This window comes from Ctenocephalides felis, unplaced genomic scaffold (assembly GCF_003426905.1).
Source record: "Ctenocephalides felis isolate EL2017-DRISC unplaced genomic scaffold, ASM342690v1 CF-g0.4_SCAFFOLD_03026, whole genome shotgun sequence".
In the NCBI taxonomy this organism is placed as follows: domain Eukaryota; kingdom Metazoa; phylum Arthropoda; class Insecta; order Siphonaptera; family Pulicidae; genus Ctenocephalides; species Ctenocephalides felis.
The window spans coordinates 1-17,489 of record NW_020539180.1 but is presented as its reverse complement, the minus strand read 5'-3'; the positions used below and the strand labels follow the sequence as shown (position 1 = coordinate 17,489).

General features: G+C 28.2%; 1 protein-coding gene across 1 annotated transcript; it reads left to right on the top strand.

The window, feature by feature from the left end:
- Nucleotides 1-907: 907 nt before the first annotated feature.
- Nucleotides 908-14,868, top strand: LOC113381718 (tetraspanin-18-like; the record flags this gene model as incomplete). The annotated part of the gene is made up of 3 exons (XM_026620452.1): nt 908-1,245; nt 11,954-12,063; nt 14,677-14,868. Coding segments are annotated over exons 2-3 (270 nt in total), but the record flags the coding sequence as incomplete, so codon positions are not given.
- Between the last annotated feature and the right edge of the window lie 2,621 nt (nt 14,869-17,489).

Below are 17,489 nucleotides of genomic sequence, written 5' to 3'. Positions count from 1 at the left end.
TTTTGACCGCCAAATGATATTTTTTAAACTTCTTTTTATTGAGAGTCATTAACCGCTGGACCTGCCTTCCCAAAAATTTAATCGGTTCTTCACCTTGTCAATACAAGTAAAATGTTGTTTGAATTATTGAAATCGTTACCGTTTTTGGCACTTTTTACCCGTATTTTCGGAACGGCTAGACCTGTCTTTGCCTAAAACTAATCAGCACGTCTCCTTATCAATACGAATTGAATGTTTTTTGAATTATTCAAATCGATTGATCGGTGTTCCCGAAATCGTCGACAAAATTTTGTATCCTCACACACACACACATTTATGTAAAGTATAAATACAAAGTACAAATTAATTAATCTAAGTACAAATTTTGTGTACATTTATGTGGGCCCGTACCAATGTTTACACGGTAGACGACTACCTGGAGAATGAAGCGCGATTGCTTAAAAAGAAACGTTCAAAATTAAAACAAAATCAAAATACAAAAAAAAAAAAATTAAAAATATCCAATTTTTCAAAAAAGGCAAATTTTTTCAAAAATTTTAAAATGTTTTTTTAATAATTTAGTTTTTCATACGGGAAATTTCAGCAAATTGCCTTAAGACACGATGTCATGCCCACTAGTTCTAAACTTATATTCAAAAAACTATTTATTTCAAGGACTCTCACATAGATAAAAGAAGAGTATGGTCTTTCATTTATTACAACCAGTTATTATTCCATCCCGTGTCTACTAAATTCGTAACTATGAATATCTGTATAATTTGATCAAATTCATCAATGTGCACCGACCCTAACATCGCATTTAAATAATATAAAATCTCATAAAAACTAACGAATGTACTACATCTCTGTCTACCCCCACCCTATTGGTCGCGAACCAAAACAAAACCAACAAAAACAGACAGGTTGTTCAGTTGTGAAAAATACTCAGGCGTGCGAGTAGTGCTCGGCAGGTTAAGTAAGCGTCAGTTCTGAAATCAAATAAATCATAACGAAATAAATCAGGATTATTACCATACCCATTATAATTTAATGATAATTATAATCGGTATAGTTGGGTAAATGTTTTATTACATGTAGTGTAATTTAAATTCGAATGCGAGTGGTTTTGTTCTGAAGTGAAAAGTGAATCTTGTTCTTGGCGCGAAGTCCTTGTGTATATTGGATCGCGTTATTGCCCACAGGTATGTTGAGTTTTTTTTTCGAATGCGCTTTTAAATCTTTTATTGATTTAATACTTTTAGTCATGTGAGTATAAATAAAAATAATAATACATTTAAAAACTTGATGAGTTTCGTGTTGCCGAGGTTTTATTAAAAATTTTGTATTATAAATGAATGTTTGTTTTGACAATTGTACCGCGTTTGTTGCGAAATAGTTTAATGGCGCTCATATTTCGTGTTTAATTTCAGCTGTTTTGTATTATATTTAATTAATTAACCTCCCGAAAAAGAAGTTTGATTTCGCGAAAAATGCGATGTGGTAATTCTGTGTTCTCGATGTTTAAAGTCATTCTGAATTGAATGAGAACAAATTTAAAAAAAAAATGTGTGTGTATGTGTATGTGAGCCGATTTGAATGTGAAAACCTCGGGGTTTTCTGAAAAACGGCTGAACCGATTTCATAAATAATTATTTATAATGGCTTTTAAAAGCCATTTGATAAATTATAATAAAGACTATCGATGGTTGGTTTTGCGCGACGATCGGCCAAGCCGTTTCTTTGTAATTAGCAGAAATGTGTAAAATTATTTATTCGATTTAAAAAATTCAACTAGTGGGGCATGGCATTGTGCCTTAAGGCAAATTGCTCGAACTTTCCGTTCCAAAATTTAATTTTTTTTGAAAAGATTAAAATTAAAAAAAAAAATACTCTTAAAAAAATGTTTTCTTTATTTTGAAATATTTAGATTTAGCTGCATAGAGACGAAATATCGAAGCCCGTCTAACGGACAAACGATATTATGGAACTACATGTATTATTAAAATCTTCATAAAATATCTGATAATTTGATGTGCCTTTGTCTAATGACCATTTTTGACCGTCTGCATATATCTAATTTATATGATAGCAATTACACCATGATGATATACATTGGTATGTCAAAAAATTATTAATATTCATATTTGTTGATTTTATAAATTTTCTTACATAAAATATATAAGCTAGTGGTGTATGATCAAACAAATATTACTTAACCTTTTGGTATTATACGCATAGAATGTTTAAAAAAGACAACCGGAGAAACTTTTTTTTTCAATTCAGGAGATGATAAATGTTTCTGAAAAACTGTACACTGAATACTGTAAAGATATCTCGTTATCTGTTGATTTTCATTTGAAATCATAAATTAACTAGTGGTGTATGGCATCGTGCCTTAAGGCAAATTGCTGGAACTTCCCGTACCGTAACGAAATGTTCGAGGAATATTAAATGTTTTCAAATAGATTATTATAAATACTGTAACATTGTCTAATAATTAAAAGAATTAGTTAGAAATTGAATTACAAAGTTAAAATTATTTATTTAGACTATATAAGTGGTCTTTAGAACTTTAGAGAGAATCAAAATTCTAATCTGAATTATTTTCTGTATACACAAAAAAGATTGAAAAAAAATTGAAATAATTTTTTTTCCAAAAGCAATTGTTTTGTCAACACAAGCTGAAAGTTTTTTGAATCATTCAATTCGGGTGCTTATTTCTCTCAAAAACTGCTATTTTTTGTACATTTAGTTCAGTACCTTCGAAATGGTATGCTTTTGTAAAAACTAATATCTATTACTCCCAATCATTACTAATTGAATGTTTTTTAGATCATTCAAATAGGGTGCTCCGTTCTCTCAAAAACTCGATTTTTATTTTCTGCACTCTTTGCCCTTTATCTCCGTTACGGCTGGACCTGCTTTTGCCAAAAACTAATCAGCACATCCCCCTATCAATAGGAATCTAATGTTTTTTAAACCATTCAAATCGGTTGATCCGTGCGCCCGAAAACGTGGACGCAAAAATGCGGACACAAAACACACACATATACATCCATGATTTCTGAGGTATGCCACAATCTTCAGAAATCTTCAAAACGCCGAGAAATGCAACAATTTTCAATTTCGATTTTTGGACGATTGCAATAACTTACCCTACGGATAGTTAAATATATATTATTCGTGCTTCCTCAAAATGCATATATAAATTTATTTGAAAAAAAAAATGAAACTCTTCTTGTTCTTAACAGAAGTGGTATTGTTGATTAACTCTTGGTTAACTTGAAGTGGTATTATTGAGATGTTTATTAGATATGTTATTGCAGCTTTGCAGCTCTAACTGTTTGCATTTAATAATCCATTTGAATCTATATTTTGATAAAATTATGGATATAAATTATTTTTTTGTAATCAAACTGACTTGCAGCCATACCGTGACATTACTTACTTAGTCAGCCATACTTAGTTGACATTAATTATCATAATTATTTAGTTGTTGATAAAATTTATTATAATTTCAAATTTAAAAAAAAAACGTTTATAAAAAAAAATTATATTAATAATGGCAGTGCATTTTATATTTTTAACTAGATGTACCTGCGACCTTGTTCGTGTGAAATTTAATAAAAAAAATAAATGTTTTTTATTTTTATTTTTATTAACATTTATTTTCAGTTATCTCCATTAGTTTAATTAAAATATGTTTTTTATACACAGTATTTGGTGTACGATTTTCTTAGGATTTTTCTTAGAAGGTTCTTATTAGGACAACACTTTTTTTTCTTCTTGTGTTTTAAGCGAGATTTGACTTTCATAACTAATGAATGGTGCATATTTAAAAATCTAAAAAACCAAATTAAATATACTTATTTTAGGGAGAAAACAGTAGCAAAAGATTACTATTTAAATAAAATAACATATAAATAAATTGATCAATTTCAATGTAAATCTGAATATTGAACAACTGTACTTAATTTACAATTATTTCTCTTAGGTAAAAAAAAATAGTAAAAATGTAACAAAATATTTTAAATTAAAATTCTTAAAATATTTTGAATTAATATAAGATCAGATGAAATGTAAAAATCGAATCATTTTATTTCAATTTCACGCGGCCAAGATCTCGGGTGCAGCCAGATGAGATAAGATACTTTTTTTCTAAAATAAAATTAGCCAAAGTTGCGCCCAATTACATCAGCTACCTGTCAAGAAAGTTTCGTCAAAATCGGTCTAGTAGTCGTTTTTGGCGGAGATTAGTCCAAACAAACTGACAGACAAAAATGTTGAACAATGCTAATTAATATGTACCCTGTATTAAAAACGGCTATTTCAATATTATGAACTAACACTATTTTCATTTATATTTTGCAGTCGTCATGTGAATTCCTTCATGTTTGGTATTTTACAAATTAGTGCTTATTTCATATATTGATAAAAAAAAGAGATTTTTAATTTTAAATAATTGTTTTTAAGCTTTTTATCCAATTGTTTCAAACCAAAAAAAATAAATTTTTAAGTATATATATATTTAACTTCCCGTAGGGCAAGTTATAGTAATCGCAAAAAAATCGAAAATGAAAATTTGTATATATCTTTACGTTTCAAAGGTTTCTGAACATTTTGGCATACCTTAGAAAAAATGGATGTATGTGTGTGTGTGTATGTATGTGCGTGTGTGTATGTATGTGCGGATACAAATTTGAATAATTCAAAAAACATTCGATTCGTATTGATAAGGAGACGTGCTGATTAGTTTTTGGCGAAGGCAGGTCTAGCCGTTCCGAAGATACGGGGCAAAAAGTGCCGAAAACAGTAACTCAATTTTTAAGAGAACAAAGCGTCCGATTTTAATAATTCAGAAAACATTTTACTTGTATTGACAAGATGAAAAATTGATCAAATTTTCATGAGGGCAGGTCTAGCGGTTTCGGAGATCTAACGAAAAAAAAAAAAAAATGCCATTTTGCGGTCAAAAATGATCATTAGACATATGCACATCAAATTATCAGATATTTTATAGAGATTTTAACAATAAGTATGAATTTTGTTTACATTCCTATGGGTTCCGTACCAATGTTTATCCGTTAGACAGCGACGCGGCGCTTACGCGCTTTATATTGTGTCTCTATGCAGTTAAAGCAGTACGATTGCTTTGAAAAAAAGTTCAGATCTTCCAAAATATGTCAAAATAGAGAAATTTTTTTTTTTAAAAAAAGAAATTAAAAAAATTTTTTTTATAAAAAAAAAGTAATTTTTTGTCCAATTTATAGTTTCTCAAAAATCTAATTTTTTCGAAGTAAAAATTTTTCAAAAATGTTAATCGTTTTTAAAAAAATAATAATTTTTGGTATGGGAAGTTCCAGCAGTTTGCCTTAAGGCACGATGCCTTAATTGCCTTAAGACAGAATTCCACTTACAGCTAGTTCTATTCATACATTTGAAGATATAAACATTGTTAGGTCTCCAATGGCTTCAAACGTTTTCTTTGACCAACATTTACATGTAAAAGTTTTGAGATATTGTGATGATTCATTCTTAACTACTAGACTTTTTAGAAAGCAACCCAGTGGTTGCTCCTTTTCAAATAGTGACGATATTACTTAATTTAATGTTGCAGTACTCGGCTATTTTACTTAGAACTGTCAAGTAAAAATGGATATCTCTAATGTTTGATATCGTATGTAGGCTGTGGAGTTCACTTAATCTTATTTTGATCAAAATCTTTATAATTTTTTTGCAACTTTTATTAATTGAGGTGTTGTTTGATTGTTTGATTACTTTTTATGTCAATTGCAAATTTTATTCAAACAAATTTATTATGTTGTTTTCACTATTATATAAACGACATGATATAACATAATGGTGCTCAAGCAAGCGTGAGAGTGACATTTCATACAACATAGTTACTAGAAGTAATTTCGCAAAGGCTTATAATCTATACGCTTTGTTGTATTTATAAATATAAAGTATATATTTTATATAAGCTGATAGGTTGCGCGAATGTTGATAATTATTGTATAATTTTTATTAAATAGTGAATTAGTGAATCTTTGCTAGATTACGTTTCAATTAAAATTTTGCACATGGTTTGGAGTATGAGATATGTTGGTATTAGCTTTTGTTATTTCTTTTACTCTTATTAGAATTATATTCTCTCTAAAACATAAATATAAAAAAAATCATAAAACATAATCGGTAGTACTGTCCTAGGGTAGGTCCGTGAGCTGGGTTAAACACCAACTCGATTCAGGGAAGAATAGTATGAAAGATTTTTCCTTGCCATTTCACACCGCAGTGCCCACAGATGGGCTTATTTTCAAATGATATTAAAACAATATTTATTTATATATCCCGCAGGTTAAGTTATAGTAATAGGCCGAAAATCAAAAACGATTTTTTTTGTATTTCTTCATGTTTTGAAGGTTTTTGAACATTTTGACATACCTCAGAAAAAAAGGATGTGTGTGTGTTTTGTGTGTCCGCATTTTTTCGTCTTCGTTTTCGGGTGCACAGATTAACCAATTTGATTGGTTCAAAAAACATTCGATTCCTATTAATAGGGATATGTGCTGATTAGTTTTTGCCAAAGGCAGGTCCAGCCGTTACGGAGATACGGAGCAAAGAGTTCAAAAACTAGAAATCGAGTTTTTGAGAGAACGGATCATCCGATTGGAATGATCTAAAAAGCATTCGATTCGTAATGACGGGGAGAAGTGATGATTAGTTTTTGGCGAAGGCAAGTCTAGCTGTTTCGGAGATACCGAGCCAAATGTGCAAAAAATTGCAGTTTTCGAGAGAACTAAGTATCCGATTTGAATGATTCAAAAAACTTTCTGCTTGTTTTGACAATTAATTGCTTTTGGAAAAAAAACTCAGATTTTGATTTTAATTCTGGCTAAAATTCTAAAGCTCACTTATATACTTCAAATGAATAATTTTATTTTTGTAATTAAGTTTATATAATTATTATAAATATTAGACAATGTACAGTATTTATATTAATCTATTTTCTCGAACATTTCATTACGGTATGGGAAGTTCCAGCAATTTGCCCTAAGGCACGATGCCATACACTACTAGTTCATCTATATTTTCAAGTAAAAATGGACATCGCTACTGCACGATGTCAGGTTGTCCTGATCGAATTCGAAATCAGGAGGTCAAACGAGTCCGTAAGCTTAACACTGTACAATATAATCAACATAAAGTCTTTATTATTATGATATTCTAAATAATTTTATGAAAAATAGATGTTGACGTAAAAATTTCATAAAAATCGTTCAAGCCGTTTTCAAGTATTATTACTCATGATACGAGAGTTTTATAACAAATTTGTTGATTATTTTATGTAAAATAAAAAACTAGATGTTTTTTTCTAACGATAGTGAAGTCATTTGTATGCAAAATAGTACATGGATGTGAATTGTGCAATAAGGAAAATTTCTGCAATTTCCCGTTTAATAAACGCATATTACATGAATTTTACACATTCATATAATAATGAATTTCTATAAAAAAATAAGTAATTAATAATTATACTTTGTATGTAAGAAAGATTACCTTTATTATTATTTCTTTATTAACTTCCCGTAAGGTAAGTTATAGTAATGGACCAAAAATAGAAAATGAAAATTTTTGCATATCTTTACGTTTCAAAGGTTTTTGAACATTTTGGCATACCTCAGAAAAAATGGATGTGTGTGTATGTGTGGAGACAATTTTTCGTCGACGATTTTGTGCGTATGGATCAACCGATTTGAAAAATTCAAAAAGCAATCGATTCCTATTTATAGGGAGATGTGCTGATTAGTTTTTCGTAAATACAGATCCAGCGACTTCGGAGAAATGGAGCAAAAAGTGATGAAAGTATCAGGTTTTAAAAGACGGATCAACCGATTTGAATGATCCAAAAAATATTCGATTCGTAATGATGGGTAGAAGTGGTAGATTTTGGCAAAAGCAGGTCCAACCGTTTCGGAAATACAGAGCTATATGTGCAAAAAATAGCAGTTTTTGAGAGAACTAAGCATCCGATTTGAATGATTTAAAAAACTTTGTTTGTGCTGATAAAACGATTGCTTTTGGGGAAAGAATTTTTTTTTTTTTTTTAATTAAAAAAAAAATCTTGAATATAATTCGTATTTTAATTCTAATTCTAACTAAAGTTGTAAACATGACTTGTAATGAATTAGTCCCATATTCGATCTTTAAGCCAGCTTCATATCAAGCAATATGATATCAAATATCCATTTGAGGTTAAAAATCTTAAATATTATATCGAGTAAAAACCACCTTTTGTGGGCATTGCTGCAACACATGTGCGTCAGCATATATTTATAATATATACATATATAATCTACACAATAATGAAAAGACTGGATTGCCTTCTTAAGAAAAATAGTAGGTTATAATGTACCATGAACATGAATTCTTTTTCTGATTTTTTTTAACTAAATATTTATATGGTGAGCAATTTATTTAATTGCATTCGAACATACATTTTTTTTCCGAAAGGAGAAATTTGTTTTTGCGCACAAATCCGATTTTTCAAATTTTATGTTTTTTGGCGTTTCAAGTCATTCTGAATCAAATGAGACCAAATAGAAATAAGAAAAAAGTACGTGTGTATGTGTGTCTGTGTGTCTGTAATTTTGATAAAAGTTTGTATGACGATAGATATCATACTCTGAAATAGCATACTAAAATATTATAGGCCTACGATAAGCGGTTTGTATTATAAAAATTCATCAAAGCTTAGAATTTCGCCCCGCATTCCAGTGATTCTGATCACAATCTATGTGGAGTATGAACATTCTGCGGTGTTTCGTTGGTAGCTACTGATTACAGTCGACGTCTACACTTAAATAAAATATATTTTAGATCGCGAAATGGACAAAATGTATTCTGTTAAACAAATTAATTTAATTTATGCAATTACAGATATCACAAGTATTATATGTTTCAAAGATATCAATTTAAAATAGTTTATTTTTTTTTAATTTCAATATCTGTTACAACTGCTAAATTATGACATCTAGTAACATAAGTGAAAAATAACATAAATATAAATAAAATAAAGTACAAAATAAATGATAGTAAAATAGCTTTCAATGAAAGCGATATCTTTTTTTTCGAAACAGCAAATGAACATTTTACCTAAATAGATGTATTTCAATTTTAATTGATTAAGTTAATGTATCGGGAAGTTAATGCACTTTGGAAAATGGTGTCAAAATGCTACTTACAGCTAGTTATTGATACCGCAATACCGGATCAGGACTATTTTTACTTGGTATCATATTGTTATCTATATTTCCATATATACTACTGCTTGACAAGAGACTGACATTCGAAAATATACATTGATTTATACACACGTACATACATTTATACATTTATACATTTTGCTTACTTATGTATAAAAAACTTCTAAAAATGTAAATTACAAAAATATGAAGAAAATAATTTACAACTCTCAATTTATATATGTCAATAATATTCATTACATCATACTTTGTGTAGGTTTGTCATGAATAATTATGTATAATTCGCAAACATAACTATTAATTATACAAAGTTTCTCTCAAAAGCAATTATTTCAAAAGACGCAAAATAATTCAAATTATGTACATATAGAAAATCATAAACTTGTAACAAAATTTAAGAGAAAGAAAATGATGATTCGTCATGCTTTCATATATGAATAAAAATATGATCAATTGATTTTTCTCTTTTACGACGTACATGCATACATTTCTCGTACAGAAATAAAGTAACAGATTTCAATAAGAATTTATAGTAAAAATAAAATGTTGATTGAAATTAATCAGACTTTAGTATTTTCTATTTACGAAAAATACTTTTATTGAATACATATAATTAACCAGTTTACTGTGATTGACGAATATACTCGTCATGGACAAGTGGCAAAATTGACGAGTATATTCGTCATGCGTATAAAACAGAGATCATATCCTGTATAAATTTAAATAAAAAAAATTTTGCTTTATACATGAAGGCAAGTTGAATGAACCTCTGAAATATGATAATAATATACTTAATCAAAGAGAATTATTATTATCTATTTAAATAACATTTTTAACTACACCCAGGCCTCGCTATACGGCCGCTCTTTGTACGGCCTTTCGCTATAACGGCCCTCTTTAATTAAGGTACGTTTTCGATATACGGCCTAAAATGTTTCGCTATAACGGCTTTTTTTCTCTATGTCGATATATTGCGCAATCTCGGTTTTGAAGATTTAAACGAATCTGATGTGCTGGATCTACTTGCAACTGATAGGGAACCCCTTTCATATGAGGAACTCATTCAGTTGCAAGCAGAGCCGGCAATTGATGAAGATACAGAACCTGTTGTATCCAAACAGCTAACATCAAAAATCATGTCGAGCGCTTTTTCATATTTTGAACAAGGTGTAAACATCTTCCTTGAAAACGATCCTGACATCGAACGTAGCGCTTATGTGTATCGAGGAATTAAATCAGCCATTAACTGTTATAAATCACTAAAGGAAAAAATAGACAAGAAGGCAAAACAAACAAGACAAATTTTTCAACCCACCAGCGCAAAATGATGGTGACAGTGATCTGTAGGTTTTAGTTGTTTCATTTTTATTTGAAAATTATGTAATGTTTTTGAAGTTTTTTATTTTATGTAAAATTTATGTTCTTGTTAGATATGTTTATAATTTAAACAAAATAAAAAAATAAAATGCATTTTGGATGAAACCATATTATATATTTATTAAATTTGGAACCGATCCCATTGAATTTGTATGAATACGTATTAGAATAATTGATTCGTTATACGGCTTTTCGCTTTACGGCCAAGTTTTGCGGAACGTATCTAGCCGTAAAGCGAGGCCCCAGTGTATTTATTTTGAAAATAGTTTTTGCTTTTTATCAAAACTTTTCTTAGTTGCTTACATTTTCATGTATCTTTGAATTTAATACATTTTTACCTTTTCACGTATGTAAAATGTGTTTATGTTAAACAAAGAAGTAAAATGTAGTAATTGCATTTTCCATGATTTCTTTCTAATTTCTTTTATGATTGACGAATATATTCGTCATGAGTTCGATTTGGACGATATAAAACTTTTTATTTTGTAATTTTAGTCGAAATCTTGCCAAAATTTGTTTCTATGTGTGAGGTTCTTATGACTGCCTTAGCATTCAAACTATGAATGCTCCTAATTTAAATTTCGGTTAAAATTATCCAAAAATTATTGTTTTTGGTCGAAATTTATTTATATTTAAAAATAGTAAATAGATTCAATAAATTTTGTTTTGGAAAAAAACATAGGTTTTTTAGTTCAAAAAAATAAATTCTTAAATAATATTAGATATCCAGAAAAAATCTTCTATATCCATATAGAGACATTCACACTCACAAAGGAAATTAACGATGAAAAATTAAATATATAAGATTATAAAATATAATATTAAGTCCTAAAAAAATTTAATTTACATATCACATGCCTAATTAGTGTTTAGTTGATTTTTGGTTTTGCATGATTTAATACTTGTTCTTTATGTTTTTTCACTTTTATTCAAAATTGGGAGATGTACCTGGAATTTGACAAATAATATAATTTTGTCATTGTGTTTGTATTTTCTTTATTTTTAAAAATTTTGACTACATACTGGTACTTGTTTACTATTTCTTACCTAATTACATTTTTCTATCAATACCCATATTTTTCCTCTAAATTAATTAATAATTCACAATTTTAGTTTGACCTATAACTCATAACATTGCAAATTATATTACTTCTTATGTAATTTTTTTATGACTTTTTGTAATTAGAATTTGATTTTAGGTAAAAAATTTGCATATTTATTTTGAATAATGTGTTTGAATCATTCCGATGTATTTATGTTAGTTTTATCAGTCAGTTAAATTATATTTAAAAGAATTACTCAAATTCTAACTTTGTATTTGTCCTTTGCAGATTGTCGAAATTCAACATATTGAAGGACCAAGATGGGCTTCGGCCAAGAGATGGAAGGATGTGGCCGCTTTATGAAATATAGCATGATTTTGACAAATGTGTTAATATTTGTAAGTAATTATCATTGAAATCGATAATAAGTTGGAAATGCGTTTTTTATTCATTTTATTTGTCATATATGATCCTCTAAGTTTTCGCGGATTCTATTTGTATTGCTTAGAATCAATTGGGAATTACTTAAAAAAGTGCTAAAAATAATCATTTTGAAGATAAAAATAGGTTTGATATTTCCAATCAAATTACTATATTTATATAGAGATCGTACGATATTTTGAATCTTGTACCAATATAGTACAAAACAAATATTAAACGCCCATTGAAATAATATTCACTTTAAGCAAACGTGTCGACTATTCTAGAGAAACTTTCGATTTTTATTGAGCAATTTTCAAAGTTTGTATTGATTTTGTTCGAAAATTTAGGTTTAATAAGTGAAACAAAATAATTCTAAGTCGATAGGTCTTGAACCTTTGATCTTTATTTAGAAAAAGAATTATTTTGAATTTCATGTAAGCCATACCATCTTCCATCCACTTCTAGCTTATTTTTAAAAAGTATACAGGTTATACTATATATATTTATATTTATATTTATATTTATAAAGTATATTTTCAAGCCATAATTCATATATTTTTTGCAAACAAATTATCATTAACTTTCTCAATAATCTTATATTCTTAAAAAAATAGTGAAATGTTTAGAATTAATATCACAAGCAATTGTGTTGAATTATTAATTTTAAAATTCTTAAAATAAATTATTTTTAATATTTCATTTAATAAAAGTACCAAGATTTGCATAATTTAAATGTTAAAATGATATTTAAAAATTCAGAAGTGATTTTTAGGAACATTTATAACTTTAAGTTCTGTAGTTTCAAATCGTCATGAATCTGAATTTTTATTTTCTAAAATTAATTTATTGTTAGCTTCTGAAAATGTATTTTAAGAAGTACTTATTTTCATTGAGTAATTTTTTTCAATTTCCTTTTTTATTATATCATGTAACGTTTGCGGTGAATATAATTGAATAGAATATTTTATTTAATTATCACTTGTAATTTATTAATAAAACATAGTTAAAATTATTAAATGGACTAATGGAAGAGAATCTGGTTATTATTTTTCACAACAATAATGTGACCTCATAATTCTCTCAAGTCAAACATGTACAACAATATCACACAAATAAAGGTCGAGAACAAATATTTGACAGTAATTCATTTTAATATTAAAAAATTACACTTTTGCTTTGTGGAAAATTATCCGATGACGTAGAAGTTGATGACCTGAAATATTATTTTTACTAAATAAATTTAAAGAACTTATGTTCATGATCAAAGCGCAGATTCTAATTGATATCACAGCAATATATTAGACCTTTTAATTATTAAAAACTAATTCTTTCACCTGTGATAGAAGAAAATTATTTTTTTAGATATTTCTAAACTCTATTTTTAGAACAGTTTTATAGTAAATAACTTACTATTGCAAATAACTTATCATAGCAAAACATTAAATTATTTAATGTTTATGATCTCTTTTTTCCATTTACAATTAAATAGCAATCGGAATACATGCATTTAATAAGATATTGGGATCTAATTGAACTCAAGAAATGTAATGATGATTCAATTGCGTAAATTGTATATAAGTATTTAATGGATGAAGTCCCAAAATTCATAATTTGCTAAAAAGACATTCATAAATTATAAAATCATATATATGTTCAAAATTTCAATAAAATCTCGTTGATTCAATTGTCATACATATATTTAGAATCAAAATTAGAATTAGAATTATGATGGAAATATCAATGTTATATTTTTGCAATTAAAGATATATACATTAAATTAAATGATAACATGTATTAAATTGAAATACATGTATTAAATTGATAACAGAGTAAGCAAAAACACATAAGAGTAACGGATTATGCTATTTTAATATTTGTTACTTTACAAGTTCACTATTTCTCGATTGCAATTCTAATTAGTATTGATTAGTCTTAAATTTAGTTGCTCGACTAACAAATATCTTCGTAATTAACGGCTCTTTTTAAAAATTTAAAAACTATTTGCTAAAACTAAATTGCTGTTGACTAATTTAATTATTTTCACATATCGGGAAGTTTGTACAACTAGCCTAAATCAAGTCCTTTACGTCAGTAAGTGGTTAGAGTTTTGACCTTTTTAGAAATTCTAGTTGGATACATGCTTCGGACATACTGATGTCAAGCAGTGCTAACATTAATGCATGGCAATATGTTTCCAAGTAAAAATAGTCCTGCTTTCAATAAAAGCAATCACAACAAAAACACTAGATATTGGTTATTCTAATAGTCAATTATTTAAAAATATAGGCAAACTGTTAGCTTTACATCTCTTCGCCATCGCCACGACATCAAGTCAGCACAACAAGTTTTTTTTTATTTTCTTAAAAGTTACAATCTGTCTATATAGAAAGACATTATTGAGTAATTAATTTGACAAATAACATAAAATTTTGAAAAGAAAACCCAGTGGTTCACTTTTTAATAATGTACTAAATTATGTCCTAATTTAATTTTGGTATTATAACAAGTTTATTGTAAGATTAAATTTGAGTTGATATTATATGCAAAATGATGCTTAAGCTTTTTCTAATTTTCTTATTTTCTACTAGCTTGGAGGTGCTTTATGTTTTGGTCTTGGACTCTGGACAGTGCTAGATCGAGGATATTTGAACGAATTGCTGGGATCAAATTTGTTCGCTGGAGCAGTTTATGTTTTGCTGGCAACTGGTGCCATTGCCTGCTGCGCGGCCATTTTTGGGTGCATAGGAGCTGCAAAGGAAGTGAAATGCGTACTATTAACGGTAAGTCAAATATTATCAAATTATACTATATTAAATTACATACATTGGCATTTATTATTAAGATTTCAGGTAACCTTCGTAAAACGTGGTAGTTACGATCCTAAAATACCGTGTTACGAAAATCCGCGTTATATGAAACAAAAAAATACAAAATTTTTCGTCATAACAATAAGTACTATTTAACGTGAGATATTTTCTTTTGGCAAGATATTCTGATGCTCTGAGACTTTATCAATATTACCTCTAAATCCATGCTCCATTTTTACTAAAATATTTGTTATTTTCGATTTCTTACCTTTAGTGAAAGATGTTCATTTATCTTCATTTATGAAATATTACATTTTTCGATAGAACGTACGCTTTGAAATAAAAAATGTTAAACGAGGTACTTTTGCACTACTTTTATCGTGTTCATTGAGCTGTTGTATAGTGACTTCACTAATTTTAAATTAGATAAAATTTGCTTTTAGTAGTTTTTATTATACATTTTTCATAGTTTATTAGAGTTTTTCTGAATTCTCAAAATATATAAGTGAGCCCGTGCTATAGCAGTACCGTGTTGTAAAGGAAGCGTCTTAATTCTCAAATTTTATAGCACATTATGTTATAAAAATACCATGTTATGCGGGGGTAACCTGTATTTGATAACATTTTCAATTTTAGTAATATTCGCGCTAATTTTAATGAAATATTAGTGTACTGTTAAGGATGTACTGTTAGTACATCCTATACTGAAATTTATTTCAAAATCTTATTTTTTTTAAATTAAACAATTGAAATGGAGTAATATTTTTTTCATAAATATAAACTAAAGATCAGAAAATCAAAGAACTGGTGTAAATAGGGTTAGATTACTGAACTTGTAGTACCTCCTAAGGAAATCATCTTGTAATATTTAGTGCACTTAAAATGAAGCAAAAACTTTCTCATTTAGTAAATCTCATATTTGCAAATGCATATTGACGTTTAAAGGCGTATAAGCACAATTGTTAGCATAACACATAAAATAAAATAATAATATCAACCCACCCCAATTGATTCTACATAGTAGTTTTTCCTTGAATTGTTAGATGTCAATAGGTAGTATTTTTAGCAGAAAATACTAATATCAACCCATCCCAATTGTACTGCATAGTAGTTTTTCCTTGAATTGTTAGATGTGGATTGGTAGAATATTTAGCAGAAAATACTAATATCACCCTATTCCGAATGATTGTAAATTGTAGTTTTTCCTTGATTATTAGATGTAGATAGGTAGAATTTTTAGTATCTAGTATCTAGTAGTATTTTTAATATCAACCTATCCCAATTGATTTTACATAGTAGTTTTTCCTTGAATTGTTAGATGTGGATTGGTAGAATTTTTAGCAGAAAATACTAATATCAGCCTATACCGAATGATTGTATATTGTAGTTTTTCCTTGAATTATTAGATGTAGATAGGTAGAATTTTTAGTATCTAGTGTCTAGTAGAATTTTTAATATCAACCTTTACATAGTAGTTTTTCTTGAATTGTTAGATGTAGATAGGTAGTATTTTTAGCAGAAAATTAATATCAACCAATTTCAGTTGATTCTAGATAGTAGTTTTTCCTTGAATTGTTAGATGTGGATAGGTAGAATTTTTAGCAGAAAATACTAATATCAATCCATCCCCATTGATTCTTCATAGTAGTTTTTCCTTGAATTGTTAAATGTGGACAGGTAAAATTTTTATCGTATTTACGCACTAGAGAATATGGTAAAGTTTAAGCTACTTCTAAGCAAAAAGAAATCAATTAATGTGTTAACAGCTATGGTTAACAGTATGTTGGTTCTAGAACTGGCCTGGCAAATTTCGATTCGTCAATTTAGTAAGATTTGATTCCATTTCATCAAATTTTAACTTGACAAACTGACATAGTGACTCAAGCCATGACGTCAAATTAAGTCACCTATTCTTCGTATTTCTTTCTCAAGAAAAGTACTGACTGATCCGACCTTAACTTGTCAATCCGACCTTCGATTGTCGATATGGTCTTTATTAACAATAGTATGCATAATAATTTTTTTTTTTTGCGAATTCCATGATTCACACGGCTTGTTATTGAAATTCTTTATATAAATGTCCGGCGCAATTACCTCTAGGGCAGATTGTTTGTATTACATGTCGTGCTCGGAAACAAGGTGTCCTTCGACGACTGATGTCTTTTCTGCCATTGTTCCAACGAGAACTCGATGTACAATCGCACACAAAGGTTCAAATAATACAGGATTTAAAGATATTTAGAAGTTCATCATCATTCATTCATTTGATGAAGTATAATAACTATTTGATTATTGCAATTGTTTAAAGCTGGGATTTACCGACTAAGGTCTGCGAGTTACAAGTATTTCTTTAGTACTCGATGAAAGAAATAAAATGAAATTAATTTGAAAGTGATTACTATTAAATCGTATATGATGGCGCATATAATTATTTTGTCGATGATATCATCGTCAATATTTTCAATTCCAATCGATTTAGTTTGTTTTTAGTTTTTTTTTAACTTTTCAAACAAAATAATTATATATAGTGTTCATCCCAATCACTTAACACATAAAGAATGTCTGGCAACACATCTAATAATCAGATCTTTAAA